An 18,887-nucleotide genomic window follows, 5' to 3' on the forward strand; every position below is an offset into this window, starting at 1 on the left:
ATGTTTTAGTATTTATTTCCAGCTTTTTTGGTTAGCTTTTCTACAAGTCTAAACCAAAATGTTTCACTTTCTACAGACATTCGTGGTCCCCAGAGGATGAACTACTACTTCCTAGAATTGATTATCAAAGACCATCATGCTATCAACATTTTGCAGGTACAAAATCAAAAACCTGCAAAACCAATAACCTGCAAAAATGTCCAAAATTAGTTGGTTCAGGTAAGTTTCAGAAACTAAAGTGAGTTTCCTGTCACGTGCCCGCACAACACTAGTGCATCAAAAATTCCCAAGATAGTCCAACGGAAAAAGAGTGCGTTCTAGCTGGCTATATAGGCAAGAAAACTGTGAAAAAAGGCCCCAAATAGTGCTTCCCAATGGGAAAAAATATAGCCTGTTGCTTTCAAAAGTGATGCAGAAGTGTTAAAAACTGCAGTTCATTGAGTGTCCACTTGAGCCTGGCTCTGGAAGTACCGTAAACCACATACACACCAATTCAAAAAAGCCGATTTTACAGCAGAAATAAACATGTTTACAGCCTGGTACAAAAGACGAGTGTAGTGTGGATAGCTTATTTCTCGATTGGCACACACTGGGGGGTGAATTTTTTCATAACCCAGCAATTTTGAAGATTACGAGTTTTCCATAATGAGAGGCACAGCTGACTTTAATGACAGGCGGGAACACTGTACCTGTTGGCGAGGAGGCTAAAACCCCACCTCTTTACGTCACACTAGCTCAACAGAGGTTATGTTGCGTTCAACATTTCAAATATGGCTCCCGTTGACAATTGGCTTCAAAACAGCGCTTCAGAAACAGATATGTGACATCACGGATACTATGTCCATTATTTAAACAGTCTATGAGCCAAGGTGCCTTAATGCTGTATTCCTACTCCTTGCCAGTAGGGGACACATCAGTGGTTGCAAAAAAACGCCTGACTGTAAAGCAATGAATGAAAAATATTGCCTTCTTCTCAGTTGGTCAATGTTAACCCTAATGTATTACAAAACACTACAACTTATAAAGCGTCTGCACTTCATTAGGATGTTAACTACAATCCTGTTTATAGTACCACAGATGATAAGGCAGGGTATGTTTTTAAAGATTATTTTCTTGGCTTGTATGGCTTCTTGAGAGGATGCGCCAGTGGATGGAGCAGGAAATTGGTGGAGTGTGTGAGGCATGACATGGCAAACGGTTGTAGATGATATAGCAAGGCATATCCACTTTTCCAAATATGGTCACTTATGGTCGCAAAAAGCAAAATGGTGAAAAATTCTTAGAAACAGGAGTTGACAAGCTCTTAAGTGAAAAAAACAGAAAATTGAACTTACATCCACTCCCTCATATATGGTCCTTTAAACTATATATATGCCAGAAGAGGGGTTTTAACTGTTATAGTGTAGATGTATCATGACTTCTTGCATGTTCAGGTCATGCCCCTTTATTCCCACCCCATCATCCCCCACCCAATCAGCCACCAATGCTACATAATCTTTAAATTTAGTGTTGCTAGTTACTCAAGTTTATCTTGCACCAACATTTTACAGTGCATGGTGCATTACCAGGAAAAGCTCTGCCTAAAGTCCACTTTGATATTCCTTTTAGTTATTATTGACTTATGCATGGTTTGTGTTTCTTATTTAAGAGTTGATTACAATATGATTTAATTTAATCTTGCTGTTTGTTCAGGTGTGGACTCACTGTTGACGGTGGTATGGGTTGTGGTGGCATGTTTCTAAGTGTGATGCTTTTATTTGAGGCCTTGGTTTTGTGTTTGTGTTATCTTGACACAGACAGGAAACTCCTCTCCTGTCCCTTTCTTTTATTTGGGTTTAGTCTACTCTAAAAAGAGAGAAAGTTTTTGGAAGTTGACATTGAATGTTGTTGCATCTTTACTGGAGCTCCCTGTTGGTACTTCCTGTTGAGCTATTTACACTGAAAGTGTCCCTAATAAGTGTTTGTTTATTGGATTCAAGCCCAGACTCTGATGAATGACAGGAATAAAGCTGGCCTGCATAAAGCTAATTCTCAGCCAAAATTGGCCGAGCATGAATGGCCCACTCATGAAAACATTACTCTACAACTCCATGGTACCTCTAATGGTCAAACACTCCACAGGGTACCTTTCATTAAACTCGCCAAATGGCTAGATTTGGGGGTTGTTGGCTCAGGCTTGGTTTGCTGGTGCCAGAAAACAGCTGAATGTGCCAACAGTGACCCACAATTGGCTCAAATCTGGCTGTATGTGTTAAACTACAATGACTTCCACTTAGCTTTAGATGTTAATGCTGTTTCTTAGTGTCAATACTTCTGCCACTTTTAGATTTTTTTAATCAACAATCACTGAGTATATAGCTGCTGTTACACTCTTAATACAACTTCTATGGAAGCCAAATCCCAATTTTCCACCTTGGCACCACCTCAACTTTTGGAGTACCTCTGACCAAGTTACAGCCTTTCAGCACGGAGCTAAGAGGTAAGGGTTGGGAATCCAAAATAGGACAGAAGTAAGCTGCAACCAATGGGACTGAGAAATAAAGCCAATGCAGAAGTGCCAAAATATGCAGTTCCTTGAGTGGCCACTTAGTAGTGTGGCACCAAAAGTGAGTCAATCCCCATTAGCATCCATGTTTAATTTCCAACTTTATCCCAGACCTGACCATTGGATTCATATTTGTATAACCACCTGCTCATTATACATTATCCTGCTAATTATCTGGCTACCAACGAAAGCCAGAAAGAAGATAACAAAAGTATTGAAACATTATTTAAAATATATTTATAAATACAGCTTTAGAAAATACTCCAATTAACACTCCCATGGCTACAGATTTGTATCACCATAATTGCAGGACAAATAACCATTCAACTGAACATTTCAATTCACGCTCAAGTTCAAACATTAGCTTGCTTATTTCTTATAAATCACATTGAACTGAACATTTTGATTAAATGTAACATGGAGCGCTGGTGGCCTAGCGGTCTGGGCACCCCACATACAGAGGCTATAGCCCTCGTCGCAGAGGACGCCGGTTCAATTCCCAGCCACATCCATGTGCTGCATGTCTTCCCCTACTCTCCTCTCCCCATGTTTCCTGTCTCTCTTCAGCTGTCCTGTAATAAAGGCAAAAATGCCCCAAAAAAATAACTTTAAAAAATAATTAAATAAAATAAAAAAGGTAACATTAGACAAAGAGAACTTGCATTAATACTTACGTTGACTTCCTGCCCTCATTCAGCTTTCCTTCTCAGAGCTCTGTGGTTGACACACTTATCATAAATGTCAAATGTCACAACTTTAACAATGTTACTTTTATCACTCTTGCTTGTGGTTTAAGAGTGAGGGTTAGGCCTACGGATGTAAAATGCTAACAAAACTGCACTTTTTGCTGCAATGTTCACTGTTTTGGAATGATAGCCAAAACTAACATTGTCACCACAGTGTGAGCAGGTAGAGGTGAAAATTGCCATTCTTTTTGATTGATTATCACAAGGTTGACCCTACTGTCACTTTTACAATTTATCACTGTTGTTGTGTTGAGGGGTTTTAACCAATCAGAAACAAGAATTAAACGGTGCCTCAATTTTTGGCAAACCATGGAATTCAATGGGGTTACTGCATTGGTAGTTATATTAAAAACTACATTTCCTCATTTTGGGAGTTTTCTTCTAATACTCTGTTTGGAGTCTGTATCTGAAAACACTCCACTTGGGGGTCTGTTTAAAGGGTTGGATGACCACTTCCCCATAGTCCCTAAACAAGACAGGAAATCAGCCAAATATTTGGGCCAAGTCCTGGAAATGGGATGCAGCCATACTGTCCCTTTCCTGATTCACTGCTGCTACTGTTACTCCTATAGTATCTCATCTAAAGCCACTCTCTTTCAACCAGAACCCCTTTCTGCATTCACTCTAGTGTAGTTTAATTTTCCATTTTGGGATTCATACTGAATAAAAGAGCAAGACAAGAGTCCAAAACCATTAAAAAACATGACTATTGAAGAGCTAGCCCATTGCTTATGCACAATATGTCCTTTATTTTCATCCACTGCTTACCATGAGAGAGAATTTCCAGCACTACAACCCAAAACAAAAACATAAGATGCTATTTTGTTTCCATCTGAACCAAAAAGATTTTTTTTAAATGATTGAAAAATACACTTTATTGGATGTGCAACCCCCCCATTAAAATTGATTCCAAGTCAGTGACAGATGTGGAAGCAATGCTTAAAAAATACCCATGAATTACAGAGGAAACACTGTACTTTATGTTTCCGAGTTTACCATCTCCACCACCAGAACTTATACCCTCCGACCAGTTAAATTTAGCGTCAAACTAATCAGCAAGTACCAATACTGATTTGCAATGCATTAAATATGTGAGCTCCAGCAGTGATGGGAGAAATTTCGAGCAGTTTTTCATTCATTATGTGAAGTCTTTTAAAAGCTAGACAGCCTCACATTCAGAGCAAAGTACTCTTGCAGCAGGGAGTCAAATAAAAAGCAGCTCATTTGACAGTTACAAAAAGCACATGTGAAAAGACATCCATCGTGGTTACATTCACCCAACACTCAAAACAACTCTGCTGGTTAATGGCCCCAAATCAATATGAGTGATTCAGTCCTTTCCATGAACAGTTTGTTTTTATTAACCCTGACTGGTGCTGAGGGAAAGGGTGAATCATAAAGAACATGATCTAATGTGTGTGTAAGTGTGTGTGTTTATGGGTATGGACTGGACATGAGAACATGTTGTACCATGTATGCAGCCAATGTGCCATGACAGCAGGCAGCCATGCTGGCTCTTCACACAATAAGAGGACTGTTTGAAAGTCGATGTGATGCTGAAAAATTAATCTGTCATTTGCTGGTCTGTTTCTATTTGCACCTCTGTTTACTGAGGTTTTACTCCCTTATACTTAGAGGGGTAAAATTATCTGGAGTTAATGTTAGCATGAAAACAAACTGAGGGAGATGGAGAACAGAAAATCTAAAGTAGAGGGTAGCACTTTTTTTTTTTTAAACCTGCTGTATTCAGTATTTATATATATTTAAAATGAATTATATATGAGGGATCATGTATAATGAGTGGGTGGTTATGCAAAATGGAATCCCATCTCTCTTTAAGAAGACCATCAACATTTTAGACAGGAAACCTCTCAACTTCCATTATTGCAATATAGTCAGGAAGTATAATATTTTAAACATTTTCAAACCTACACTGACATCTGTCTTGTTTTTCAAGTTTTAAATGGGCTTCCCCCTCCATCATTGGCCAAATTTATAATAAAAAAACCCCCACAATATGACAAATACTAGAGCACAAACTAGAGGGGACTGTGATGTACCGAGACTAAAAACCAAATTCAGCCAAATGGCCATGTCTGTCAGAGGCACACAGTCCTGGAACAAACCACCAACTCACATTAGGGAGCTTGAGAACTATGGTAACTTAAAAAAAAAACAGTTAAACATTGGTTAAAAACAAACTAATCATGTACTCATGAATAATCTGTTTTCTCACTTGATGCTCGTTTGAAAACTTGCTGTTTTATGTGAGTACCTGCCTTAGGACTATGGATAAAATATAGCTATTGTGCTAATTCCAGCATATTTACATTGAGGCATACTGTTTAAATGTTGATTAATGTGAATTGTCCTAATCATCCATCCATCCATCTTCTTCCACTTATCCGGGTTCAGGTCGCAGGGCAGCAGCCTCAGCAGGGAAGCCCAGACACTCCTCTCCCCGGCCACTTCCACCAGCTCTTCTGGGAGGATACCGAGGCGCTCCCAGGCCAGCTGAGAGATATAACCTCGCCAGCGTGTCCTGGGCCTTCCCCGTGGCCTCCTCCCAGACAGACATGCCGAACCCCCCCCCCCCAGGGAGACGTCCGGGAGGCATCCTGACCAGATGCCCGAACCAACTCATCTGGCTCCTCTTGATCCGGAGGAGCAGCGGCTCTACTTTGAGTCTGAGCTCCTGACCCTCTCTCTGAGGCCGAGCCCAGCCACCCTGCAGAGAAAGCTCATTTCGGCCGTTTGTATTCGCGATCTCGTTCTTTCGGTCACTACCCACAGCTGGTGACCACAGGTGAGGGTCGGAACGTAGATTGACCGGTAAATTGAGAGCTTTTCCTTCGGGCTCAGCTCCCTCTTCACCACAACAGACTGGTACAGCGTCCGCATCACTGCAGACGCCGCCCGATCTGTCTGTCAATTTCGCGCTCCCTCTTCCCCTAACTCAAGAACAAGACCCAAAGATACTTAAACTCCTCCGCCTGGGGCAAAGACTCCCCTCCAACCCGGAGAGGGCAAGCCACCCTTTTCCGACTTAGCACCATGGCCTCAGACTTAGAGGTGCTGACCATCATGTCCTAATCAAATAAACTCAAATTAAACTTAATTATATTTGCACTGGGGTCTTGTCTCACCCTGTCGGGATTCCATTTTGCATAACCACCCACTCACTTTACCTTATCCTGCTGGCTACTAATTAAAGATATAAGTTGACATGAAGTATTGATTTACAAATGATTTACCTATGTAGCTAAAAAAAATTGCAGTTGGTAGCGCTCACACGGCAATTTTAATCTATGTTATTGTTGTCAGCCTATTTACAGATCGAGTTAGAATTAAACGTGACATTTCCCTTCATGGTAAAGTCCAAACATTAGCCTTCTTTACTGTCATAAATCACATTAAACCTAACATTTTCCTTTACGGTAGAGTCTTAACATTACATTTTTCCATTTGTATTCTTAACAGATACAGAAAATAGCAGCAGCACCTGTGCAACGTCCCTCTCTGTAACTGTTCTGTTGACATTTTCTTCTCACTCAACGAGTCCTGTGACCCTGCCAAAGTCTTTGACGTGTTGTGGTTTTTGGTTGCTTCATGTCTGTTTTCTTTAATTTAGTCAGTTTCTCTTTCACTCAGCACCTTGTGTGTTTTAGAACCGCTTTCTAGTTTCTGCACTGTTTTCTTCCTCTTGTTTTTCTTCAGTTTAAACATACAGAAACTTATTTTTTCATTACTTGTGTTTGTTTCTGTTCCTAGAGTTTGTGTCAAACACATTTCCACATGTTAAACATGAGTCAACTTTTACTTTTACTATAAAGTTCTCATGAAAGTTTAACTTAAAGCAGGAACTTGTAACCACAAGGCCAAGTTAGCGCGGTTTTGCTTGTGAGTGAAGGAAACAGAAGTGCCACACCAGTGCTCACTCTCAATCTGAAGCCTGCATGTGCGTCTCTGCATTCATATACAGTATACTATATGTCCCATAAGTAGCGCATATGCATATTTAAATGACTCCTTGAAACTGTGTGCAGCATTCACATGTACATTAGTAAGTGCTCTGCAAACATGTAAATGTCTCACAAAAGCCAGTCACACCATAAATTAACTTCCTGTTCACATAAATAAGAGCGCTTCAGAAAACCACAGGCAGGTCACGTGATGCAGCAAGACTTCAGAGCTGTCTGTTCGTTTCATGCGGAACAAATCTTCACTTCACTACCACGGTGTTTCTGGTTTTTTTCAAATCTTTCTTTCACAATGATGCTGAAGAAATTCTTCCTGTGAGACATATACAGGAAGTGAAAAGAGGAAGAGGAAGAGGAAGAGGACGGACAGGAGTGGATGGAGAGGTGATGGCCACGACTGCTGAGAGCTGCAGTCCTGATATTGTCGTGGAGAGTGGTGAGTTGACTTTTTCACCTCCTTACATTCTTGGTCTAATTAAATATTATGCAAATTAAATATGTTGTAAAGAGGCTCTTTGGTCTTAGAGAGAGGTGAGGTAAATAATACAGGAATTTATCTCCTGAAAGCTCAGACTTTATGCTCTAGGGTGTAAGTTTAAGGCTGTTCTAATGTTGCCCAAGTTTGAAAGTCACGTTAACACAGGAAATAATACAAATGTTACCATTTTACTACTTCTTTAAAGATGTTTTTGATAACCTGCTATGGACAGAAAGAATAGTTTAACAAAGGCTTATGTTATGTTCTTGAGTTTGTTCACTGTGGGCTGAAAATCACAGTTGATAAGACATTTGGCACTGACAACTAAAACAGCTAAAACAACTAACACATTAGCACCTATTATATTCTGACCTTGAAAGTACTGTTAGCTAGCATATTTGGTACCAACAGTTAAGAAAAAACAGCATACATTTGCACTCAACCTTGCAAAGACTATTTTTGGCAAGCATGTCTCTGTTAAATGAAACTGATACCATGACTGACTTACTAATTTTTTTTAAGCTAGCACATTTCTAGGTACTAACCATAGACTGTATAAAATATGGACGTAGTATCCGTGACGTCACCTATCTGTTTCTGAAGCGCTGTTTTGAGGCCAATCGTTGACGGCAGCCATATTGCTTTGAGCCTCCTAGCCAACAGATACAGTGTTCCTGCCTGTCAATCAAGTCAGCTGTGCCTCTCATTGGAAGACTCGTAATCTCAATATCTTCGAAATTGCTGCGTGAGGAAAAAAATCACACCCCGTTCAGTGTGTGCTGATCGATAAATGAGCGATCCAGACTACACAGGCTGTAAACATGTTTATTTCTGCTGTAAAGATCGTCTTTTTGAATTGGTGTGTATGTGGTTTCTGGTACTTCCGGAGCCAGCCTCAAGCGGATCCTCGATGAACTGCAGTTTTTAGCATTGGACTCGTATCTTTAGACCGGAGGTTGCCGCTTGGTAATAACATATGATAAACCATTGGGTTTGAACAGCTAAGAGCTTACATTATCGCTCAACTTCCTTGCTAATAAAACTGTTAGCTGGTGAATTTTAAGATAAAAGAACACAAGTGGTGCTGACAGCTAATTGAAATCAGCACTTCAGTGTCTATTCACTTCCCTGCTAAGGCTACTGTTAGCTAGCATATTTAGGTTCAAATAAATGATAAACTATAAGTAATAAACATTGAAAAAACAAGCAGATGAAAAAACAGAAAGCATTAGCATTAACATTCACTACTTTCTTGCAAAGATTACTTTTGGCTAGCATTTTATAAAGTAAAAATGTAAAACTGTAAAACTGAAAGCAACACCAAGAGCTAAGTAGCAACAGCATACGTTAACATTTGACTTTCTCCTTCCTTATCACTTTGAACTTGGTAACAATTGGTTAAATTAACAACTGAGCTCTTCTATGTTGATATTTTTGATCGCTAGCATTTCTACATTAATATCCTATTCAGCACTGACAGCTAAGTTGCAAATCTTTACATCAGTGTTTAACCATGTCCTTGCTAAGATTACTACTAGCTGGCATATTTCTTTTTAAAGCAAGCAGCAACATCTGGTCTAAAAATATGAGTCCAATGCGGAAGTGTTAAAAACTGCAGTTCATTGAGGATCTGCTTGAGGCTGGCTCCGGAAGTACCGGAAACCACATACACACTAATTCAAAAAAGCCGATCTTTACAGCAGAAATAAAAATGTTTACAGCCTGATACAAAAGACAAGTGTAGTCTGGATAGCTCATTTATCGATGTGCTCTCACTGTGAGGGGGGTGAATATTTTTTCTAACAAGGCAATTTCAAAGATATTGAGATTACTAGTCTTCCAATGAGAGGCACAGCTGCCTTTGGGAACACTGTAGCTGTTGGCTAGGAGGCTCAAAGCCCGCCTCTTTACGTCACAATCGCTCAACAGCAGCAATATGGCTGCCGCCGCCGATTGGCCTCAAAACAGCACTTCAGAAACAGATGGGTGACGTCACGGATACTACGTCCATATTTTATACAGTCTATGTTGCTGAGCAATCAAGAAGCGGGGTCCATGTTCCAGATTACTTAATCTCAAACTTGATTACAGCAGTTGGGAAATATAATAGCACTTTTGACCCTGAGCATGACATAAGTCAAAACTAGCAATCATGTCAATTTGGTAAAAAATAAATAAATAAATACATTCTTGCAAACATTCAAGTAACACACAGACGACTGATTCTGTCATCCTTCTGTGTTTCGTGTCATTCAGATTATCTGGCACGTTGCACCGAGGAAGTTCTTCTCCCTTTCTTCACGGATGAAAGTCTGCAGGCCACCATGGACTCGCAACACCCTCAACTCGTCCGCAGCATGCCTCCACCCACTCTCTCAGAACTTAGACTGGTCCTTCTGGGTCGCAAAGGGGCCGGAAAGAGCGCTGCGGGCAACACCATTCTGGGTGTAATCGGAGGGTTTGAGAGCGGGAAGCCGACAGAGGAGTGTGTGAAAAGGCGAGCAGATGTGGCGGGAAGAAAAGTCACGGCTGTGGATACTCCAGGGTGGGAGTGGTACTACCCGCTCAACAGCACCCCCAACTGGGTGAGGAAAGAAACTTTACGGAGTGTGTCGCTGTGTCCTCCTGGACCCCATGCTGTGCTTCTGGTCGTGCGAGCATGTGCTGCAGTTACAGAGGACTACATTAGGGAGATGGAGGAGCACCTGGAGCCGCTGGGGAAAAGAGTTTGGGAGCATACAATGCTGCTGTTCACCAGGGGAGACGAACTAGGCCTGGTGTCCATGGAGCAACGAATTCTGATGAGCGGCAAAGCACTCCAGGGACTTCTCAGAAAGTGTGGGAACAGATATCATGTTGTGGATAACCGAGGCAGAGGAGATGGGACACAAGTGAAAGAGCTGATAAGGAAGCTGGAGGAGATGGTGGAGAAGAAGGGCGGGAGCTGTCATTTGGAGATGGATAACACGTGTTTGTTGGGACTGGAGGCTGACGGGAAGAGGAGAGCAAGGGAGAGGAGGAAGAAACAAAGGCAAATGGAGGAGCAAGTGCAACGGGGGACCATCAAAGCTGCTCTGATGAGTGAGTTATCCTGTCAAATCAATCTTTCTTAGTTTACTTTTTTAAAAGTTTTTATTGACTTCATCACAAGAAACACAAATAATATAAATGATACATAGATATTGAAGGGCATACTACCAACAGACAGCACAGCCAACTTTTGATCGAAAGACCCTTTCAACAAAAAAAGAACAGCACTAAAAGGCAGCCCCACATTAAGTGTCAATAATTAACACTGTTCAATAACTTATATATTTGTAAATTCATCTACACACCTGTACACACATTCTCTGACATTATATACAGACCTTGGGGAGATTAGCCCCGCCCCCTTAGTACATTGTGTCCTCCCTAGGATGCTTCATCCCCATAGACTGTATAAAATATGGATGTAGTATCCGTGACGTCACCCATCTGTTCCTGAGCGTGGTTTTGAAGCCAATTGACGGCGGCAGCCATATTGGAAATGTGGAACTCAACCAGGCAGAGTGTGACGTAGTGTGAGCCTCCTAGCCAACAGCCATGTGTTCCCATCCGGGAGTCAAGTCAGTCATGTCCTTATTTGGTCAAAAGCTCGGAATCTTAATATCTTCTGAACCGTTGCGTTAGAAAAAAATTCACCCCCCGTACAGTGTGTGCCGATAGAGAGATTAGCTTCGTAGGGCCAAGCCGTCTTTTGAACCAGGCTGTAAACATGTTTATTAATGCTGCAAAGATCGTCTTTTTCCCATTCATGTCTATGTGGTTTCCGGTGTTTCTGCAGCCAGCCTCAAGCGGATTCTCGATGTATTGCAGTTTATAACACTTCCGCATGGGCTTCATAGTTTGAGACCGGAGGTTGCCGCTTGTTCATCCCCCATCGAAGTCAGAAAAGCTTTCCATAATTGGCTAGTTTTGCTTTGTGCGTTATTTAATCTGGCAATCATGCTTTCAAATGCAGCAGTTTCGACCATGAGTCTGAACCACTCTTTAAACTCCAGTTTGTGTGGGCTCTTCCAATTACACAGAATAAGCCGAACTGCAGTAATACAGCCTGTTATTATCAGTGCAGATTCTGCTTTGGTAACACCAGATGGCACTAGAGAAAAGTCCCCTAAAAGACAGAACTGAGGAGACTCTGGAAGAGGTTGTTTAAGCCAACCTTCAAAACTCTTCAACACCACTCTCCAGAAAGGTAATGCCGTGTTGCAGCCCCATAGAGCAGGGAGAAATGTGCCCACTTCTTTATTACATTTCCAGAATTTATTATCCTTGTTTAGGCCCATTTTAAATATTTTTTACAGCTGTGAAATAATATCTATGTACAATTCTATAACTTATAAATTTACACCTTGCATCTCTTGTGGCCCTGATCTTAGTTCACTTTGACATATTAAATCATATTATTTGCATTTATTCTGCAGCTACATGCGAGTGCTCCTGTTTTGAGTCTGATTGTGGAGATGAGCTGTCGGCATCACCACTATTTTTACAGTGTATCTTGAGTTTGATTCATGACAGACGCAACGTAAATTTGACTGTTTATAACTCAGCTTCCTGTTTAACGTACCTTTCTCTGCTCCAGGCGATGGTCTCCAGGGCTCGGAGCTGGATGCCCACCAGTCGTTCTCCAAGTCTCCTCGCCGTCTCCCTGAGGTCAGACTGGTTCTCCTGGGCGAGCGTGAAACAGGGAAGAGTTCTGCTGGGAACACCATCCTGGGAAAACTGGGCGTCTTCCAGTCCGAAGAGGTGACAGAGGAGTGCAACCGTCAGCAAGCGGAGGTGGCCATGCGGATGGTGACGGTGGTGGACACTCCAGGTTGGGAGGGAGGCATCGCAGGTGCCACACCTGAGAGGGTGAAGAGGGAGATCGTTAACAGTGTGGCCTTGTGTCCTCCAGGGCCTCATGCACTCTTGTTGACTCTGAGGGTGGATACAGTGGTGAGTGCGGGACATGTGAAGGAACATCTGGAGCTTCTGGGCGAGGGCGTATGGCGACACATTATGTTGTTGTTCACCCACGGGGATCAGCTTCGAGAGGGTGTGGATATCGAGCAGCGCATCCAAGGAGGAGGCAAGGACCTCCAGTGGCTGCTGGAGAAGTGCAGGGGAAGGTACCACGTCATCAGCAGCTTAGATGGAGGACAAGGAAGAGGAAATGGAGGCTCCAGTGTGGTCGGAGACCTTTTGCACAAGGTGGAAAAGATGGCCGCCATGAACAGGTGCGAGGCTTTCTCTGGTATGGTACAAGACGTTAGAGATCTGAGCCGTCAAAGGAACGAGAAGTTCAACCAGCGCTTTAAGGAGATAGGAGATAAAATGCAACGCCAGGAGGTGGAGTTAAAGAACATGAGAGAGAGGGAGATTAAAAGCCTTAGGAGGATTTTTGATTGGACGAAGAAAATTAAATCACCAGGGAAAGCAGATATTCAGAAGGAAGAAGAGGAGGATGAGGACAAGAGGATTGGGGAAAGGAGGAGTGATTATGGGGATCTGGAGGAAAGGATGCGATGGCTTACACAGGATAAAGAGAGAGAAATTCAGGATCTGAGCATAGAGAATGACAGAATCCGTGTTGCATTAAGCCAGAGTGGAAAAGAAAAGGATAAGGCAATGCTAAACCTGGAGCTAAAAGAAAGAGAGATAGAGGAGATGCAAGAAAGACTCGAGGAGCAGCAGCTGAAGTTGGTCGACCTTGAACGTGCCGGTGCAGAAAATGAACATGAGAGTAAACAGAGAGAGGAAGAGTGGACGAGGCAGGAGAGGAAACTGGTAGAAAACATGCAGATGATGAGGGAAGAGAAGGCAGAGTGGGTGCAAAAAGTTGAGTCTTTGAAGACAGAAATGGACAGAAGGAAAGGACACTATGTTGAAACTCTGGAGAAAAAAGCAGAAGAGAAAAGTAAAGAGATGGAAGAGTTAAAAGAAAAGCTGACATCAGAGATGAACACAAAGCTGCTTAAGAAAGAGAAGGAGATGGAAGAAGTGAGAAAGAAAGCCTCGGAGGAAAAGCAGAAAATCCTTGATGGTGAGGCAGAATATAAGAGAAATGTGCAGAGGAAACTGGAAGAGATGAAATCACAACATGAGAAAGAGAGAGAGAGAAACATGCATGAGAAAGAGAGAGAGAGAGAGGGCATGAAAAAGAATCATCAGGAAGAGATAGACAAAATGGGAGAACGGATGGAAGGAATGAAAGTTCAACACCAAAAAGAAATGGAAAAAAAAGAAAAGTACCACAAAGAAATCTTGAACAGAGTCAAACAGCAGCATGAAAATGAAATGAGAGACATGCAGGGAAGAAAAGAAAAAGAGATCGCAGAGATTAAAGAGAGTTTTGCAAAAGCAACGGAGGAACAAATGGAAGCAAAGAAAAGAGAGATATCAGAGCTAGAGGAAAATTATTTTGTTCAAACAGAAGGAATCATGCAGGAGAATGAAAAAGAGAAAGAAAGGATCTGTCTGGATTACAAGAAAGAGATTGCACAAATAATGACAGTGAAGGAAAACGAGGTAGAAGTGTTGAAACTGCAGCATCAGGATGAAATGACAAGAAAAATGAATGAAAAGGAGAAACTACGAGAGGTGAGGGAAGCTGAACACAAGGAGGAAGTAGAGAAAATGTTGAAAGAGAAGAAGGAAGAGGTAGAAAGAGTCCAACAACAGTGCAGTGATCAAATGAAGGACTTGGAGAAAGTGAGAGAAAGAGAGATGGAAAAGCTGAGTCGACAGTTTTCAGAAGAAACTGAGAAACAATCGCAGGGAAGACGACGAGAGATAAGAGAGTTAGAGCAAAAGTTTGACGCCCAAATGAAAGAGAAGATGCAAGAAAATGAAAAACAGAGAGAACTGATGAATGAAAATCATGAAAAGTACATTTTGGAACAGATGCAAGAGAAAGAAAGGGAAACAGAGGAGTTGAAACATCATCATGTTGAGGAAATCAAGGAAAGAATGGAAGAAAGTGAGAGGGAAAAAGAAAGGATTGTTGTGAATCTGAAGAAAGAGATGGAGCAGGAACTGGAGTTAAAAGAAAAAGAAATAGAGGAGATTAAAGGGAGTGTTGAAGAAATGAAAGAAAAGCTGCAACTAAAGGAGGAGAAAGAAAGAGAGAACGTAAAGGAAATGACAGAAATGGAGCAACGGCTGAAAAGAAAGGAACAGGAGGTCGAGGAAAATCTGCGACAAAAAGAGGAGAAGGAAATTGAATATTTGAAATACAGGAGAGAGATGGAGCAGAAACTACAGGAAAGAGAGAAAGAAATAGAAGAGATGAAAGAGAAGTTAAAAGGACTCGATGAACAGTTGAGAGAGAGTTTAAATCACAAGAAACAGATGGAGCAGAAGCTGGAAGAAAAGGAGAGAGTGGTAGAGAAATTAAATCAACATATCAAGGACGTTGATGAAATCCTGCAAAGAAAGGAAGAAGAGAGAGGAGAAACTATTCTTAGTCAAAAGAGAGAGGCAGAACAAAGGCTTCAAGATAAAGAAAGAGAGATGGAGGAGATGAAACAGCAGCTTTTGAACGACATGGAGAGGAACGTCAAAGACAAAGAAGGAGAGATGGAGGAGATGAAACAGCAGCTTTTAAACGACATGGAGAGGAACGTCAAAGAGAAGGAAAGAGAGATGGAGGAGATGAAACAGCAGCTTTTAAACGACATGGAGAGGAACGTCAAAGACAAAGAACGAGAGATGGAGGAGATGAAACAGCAGCTTTTAAACGACATGGAGAGGAACGTCAAAGACAAAGAACGAGAGATGGAGGAGATGAAACAGCAGCTTTTAAATGACATGGAGAGGAACGTCAAAGAGAAGGAAAGAGAGATTGAAAGTTTGAAACAACGGGCCGACTCGAAGGAAACAAGATGGAGGGAAGAGCAAAAGAAAAAGGATGAAGAGACAGAAAAGGAGGTGACCCGCCTACTGGAGATCGTTGAGAAGAAAACAGAAGACACAACACAAGCGCAAAGTCTTCTCCAGGAGAGAGACAGGAAGTTAGAAAGTACAAGTGCCAACTACTTAAAAGAAATCAAAGAGCTGGAAGAAAGCAAGAAAATCCAAATCGCCAGTTTGATCGAGGAACAAACAGAGAAGGGGAGGAAGACAGAAGCTGAAATGATGGAGAAACTCAGAGAGAAAGACGAGGAACTCGCAAAAGTGAGGCAGAGAGAGCAAGAGAACGAGAGAGAAATCGTCCAACTGAGGCTAACTATGGAGCAGACGAAGTCCGAGCTGAAGGAGCTCACCGACAGGATGGAAAAAGAGATGACGAACATGATTCAGGAGTACGAAAAGGAGATAGCTCAAAGAAACGAGGACATAGAATCCATGGAAAAAGACGCCAAAGAGAAATTTGTGGAGAGTCAACAGAGAGTGGAGGAGCTGCAGGAACAAAATGAGAAGATGAGAAAAGAGACGGACAATCTCAAAGTCAAATGTGAGGAGCTAACGAGAGAAACAGGGTGTCTCTTGGAAGAAAGAGACAAAGAGGTCAGGGAGGTAAAGGATGTAAATGACAAACTTAGAGTACAGAAAGATGAGGCAGAGAGGCAGATGAATGAAAGGATGGAGAAACAAAGTGAGTTAAGATTTAAAGACAGGGAGGCGGAAGAAGAGTTCTTGCGAAGGGAGGAAGTTGTCAAGGAAAGGGAACAAGTCCTGAGTAAAAACGAAGAGGAGCTGAACAAACGACTTCATGAACTTGATGCAAAAGATGAAGACCTTGTCAAAAGAAAGGAAATGCTGGAACGTAAGGAACAAGAGCTCAAAAAATGGAAGGCAAATCTAGAAAAACTGCACAAGGATCAAGAGGAAAGAAGTAAATTCGAGAGCATGCGAGCAGAAAATGTCAAGAAAAAGGAAAGGGAACTGGACAGTCTTCTCAGAGCTCTCGAGGGCAAACAGGAAGAGCTGAGCTCTCACGGTCAGGATCTCCAGAGGAAGGTAAAAGGCCTGAAAGATCACGGGAAGGAGCTGAAAGACAGGGAGAGCTCGTTACTGAATGAAGAGCAACAGCTGCTCAACTGGAAGTCTGTGTTGCACTCGCAAAAAGATCACGTGAACTCCACGACACAAGAGTTGGATGAGATGAGGAGAGACTTGGCTTTGCTGAAGGAGGAACTTCGCAACAAGGAGGGAAACTTGAGAGCGTCTTTTGAGAAACTGAGAAAATGGGAAGAGAATCTCCAGGAACGAGAGGAGAGGTTGGACGAAAGTGATTCAGCGAACGAACAATTTGAAGTTGAGAGCTCGGAGGACAGCTTGCATTTGATGCACCAACGGATCAGTGAGAGCAGAGGAAAGGGAAGAGGAAGGGAGTCGGACAGGGGAGACAACATGAAAGATAAGGAGGAAACCACATTGTCATCTGCAAAGAGCAATAACTGTCACGTTGAAACCTCAAAAGAGACGCAGATAACAGAGGAAAAGGAAGGAACAAGAGTAAGAGAAGTAGAGACAAGAAAGAAACAAAGCAGAAAGGGTTCAGGAGTGTCAGAGATCCTTCAGGATTTACAGTTTTTATCTGCAAGTCACCAAAGCAGCTCGAAAAATAAAGAGCCTCTGGGTTTAGATCTAAGGGTGTTGGTGTTAGGGGAGACCTGGTCCTCCTGCTCCCCGTCTGGAGTCAGCATCCTGTGTGGAGAAACGCCCACACTCAACTGTTCTTCCGTCAGATCTTGGAGGGGTCAGATAGCTGGACAGAGTCTTGAAGTCATAGAACCTCTAGGTCTGAAGTGGCGAGACGGGCCAGATCCAACTGACCCAGTCCAAAAGAAAAACATTCGTGAGAGCATCTCTCGGTGTCCCCCAGGACCCCACGTAGTCCTCCTACTCATGCCAGCATTCCTGAACTGCACACAAAAGTACAGGAAAGCGGTGGAGGAGCATGTGGGTCTTCTCGGTGAGGGAATTTGGCAACGCACAATGGTGCTGTTCACGTGGGGGGAAGTTTTAGGCGATAGCGCAGAGCAGCACATCCTGAGGAACGGGGAACTGATGAGGCTTGTAGAGCAGTGTCAGGGTGGGTATCACGTGATCACCAGCAAGAAAAACAACTCTATGGTTGAGCAATTATTGGTGAAGATGGAGGATATTATGGATCTGAACGGCAGGGTGTAGAACTATGATTAGACTGTAAATTTGTCTTGTGAAAAATGTGTTCTTGAATGTGTAAAATGTGAATATGTTTGAATAAAGTTAACTGATGGAACACTGGGATCATTTATTTGTTTAACGCCAGAGCACTAATTTACCAAGGTGCAAGTTTCGTACGAATTTTATAGCAATGGCTTAGACTCCTTCAGAGGGTCACATGATCAATGTGAGGGGCTGTAAGATGGTTAAAACGGCACGAAATATAAACGACAGATTGAAGGAGTACTCTGTCTGCTGTCTTTGTATTAATAATCAAGAGGGATACGTGTGGATTTTGGTGCAGTGTCGCTCACTTTGTTTAGAGGGTCACAACATAAATCTGAGCAGCTGTAAGATGACTCATAAGGCACTTAGCCAGTGGTTCAGATTCTGTATTCATTTAAAGTCGTACTTAAATCATTTATGCAATGCTAATACCAACGCTGCAAGGTTAAGACACAAATTCATTTTAGTGTAAAGACTCAGGGGGTCGCAAGATACATTTAAGGGTCTGTAAATGATCGGGAGCGTGCCTATGTTCCCACATTTCGGCATTTATAAGCTCTGCTTCAGTGGAAACCTGTTTTCGATTAGCCTATTTTATTTTGTCTTGTAACGATTGTGATTGTGACGATTTGTGCTTTACTTTAAAGTGCTTCCAAAAAACTTGTGGGAGGATAGGGCTTAAATTGAAGGGAAATGTAGGAACACAAGACCTAATTTTGAAAATGTCCTAGAAATGTGGGAACATAGGGATGACTCCAAACGATCAACAATTTTGCTTTCTATAAGAGAGATAAGATAAGATAAGATACTCCTTTATTCGTCCCACAACGGGGAAATTCATGGAGTTAGAGCAGCAAACAAGAAAGTGTACAGTACAAGAATTTCAACAAGAATATATATAGAGAAAAAATGTCCATCAAAGATGACAGCTTGGACATAATTCTCCTGTCAGCCAC

General features: G+C 42.1%; 2 protein-coding genes across 7 annotated transcripts in view; one reads left to right on the top strand and one right to left on the bottom strand.

Moving 5' to 3' along the window:
- Nucleotides 1-18,887, bottom strand: part of f13a1b (coagulation factor XIII, A1 polypeptide b) — a 74,243-nt gene that overhangs the window by 19,697 nt on the left and 35,659 nt on the right. For all 6 annotated transcript variants that reach the window (XM_034677286.1, XM_034677283.1, XM_034677287.1 and 3 more), the window contains one exon: nucleotides 12,359-12,637. The gene's annotated coding sequence lies outside the window, so the exon portion shown is untranslated. The remainder of the gene's footprint in view (nucleotides 1-12,358; nucleotides 12,638-18,887) is intronic.
- Nucleotides 7,659-18,001, top strand: si:dkey-185m8.2 (trichohyalin). Its single transcript, XM_034677282.1, has 3 exons — nucleotides 7,659-7,707; nucleotides 10,006-10,830; nucleotides 12,374-18,001. Exons 1-3 carry the CDS (start codon nucleotides 7,659-7,661, stop codon nucleotides 17,908-17,910), a joined length of 6,411 nt encoding a protein of 2,136 aa, XP_034533173.1. The 3' UTR covers nucleotides 17,911-18,001.

The sequence above is a fragment of the Notolabrus celidotus genome, chromosome 23, assembly GCF_009762535.1.
Source record: "Notolabrus celidotus isolate fNotCel1 chromosome 23, fNotCel1.pri, whole genome shotgun sequence".
Classification (NCBI taxonomy): domain Eukaryota; kingdom Metazoa; phylum Chordata; class Actinopteri; order Labriformes; family Labridae; genus Notolabrus; species Notolabrus celidotus.

Excerpts from the sequence above, each read along its gene's own strand:
- si:dkey-185m8.2 (XM_034677282.1), top strand. The coding sequence starts at position 7,659 with ATGGCCACGACTGCTGAGAGCTGCAGTCCTGATATTGTCGTGGAGAGT. Across the intron at positions 7,708-10,005 it reads TGATATTGTCGTGGAGAGTG|ATTATCTGGCACGTTGCACC; the intron begins GTGAGTTGACTT and ends CGTGTCATTCAG. Across the intron at positions 10,831-12,373 it reads CATCAAAGCTGCTCTGATGA|GCGATGGTCTCCAGGGCTCG; the intron begins GTGAGTTATCCT and ends TCTCTGCTCCAG.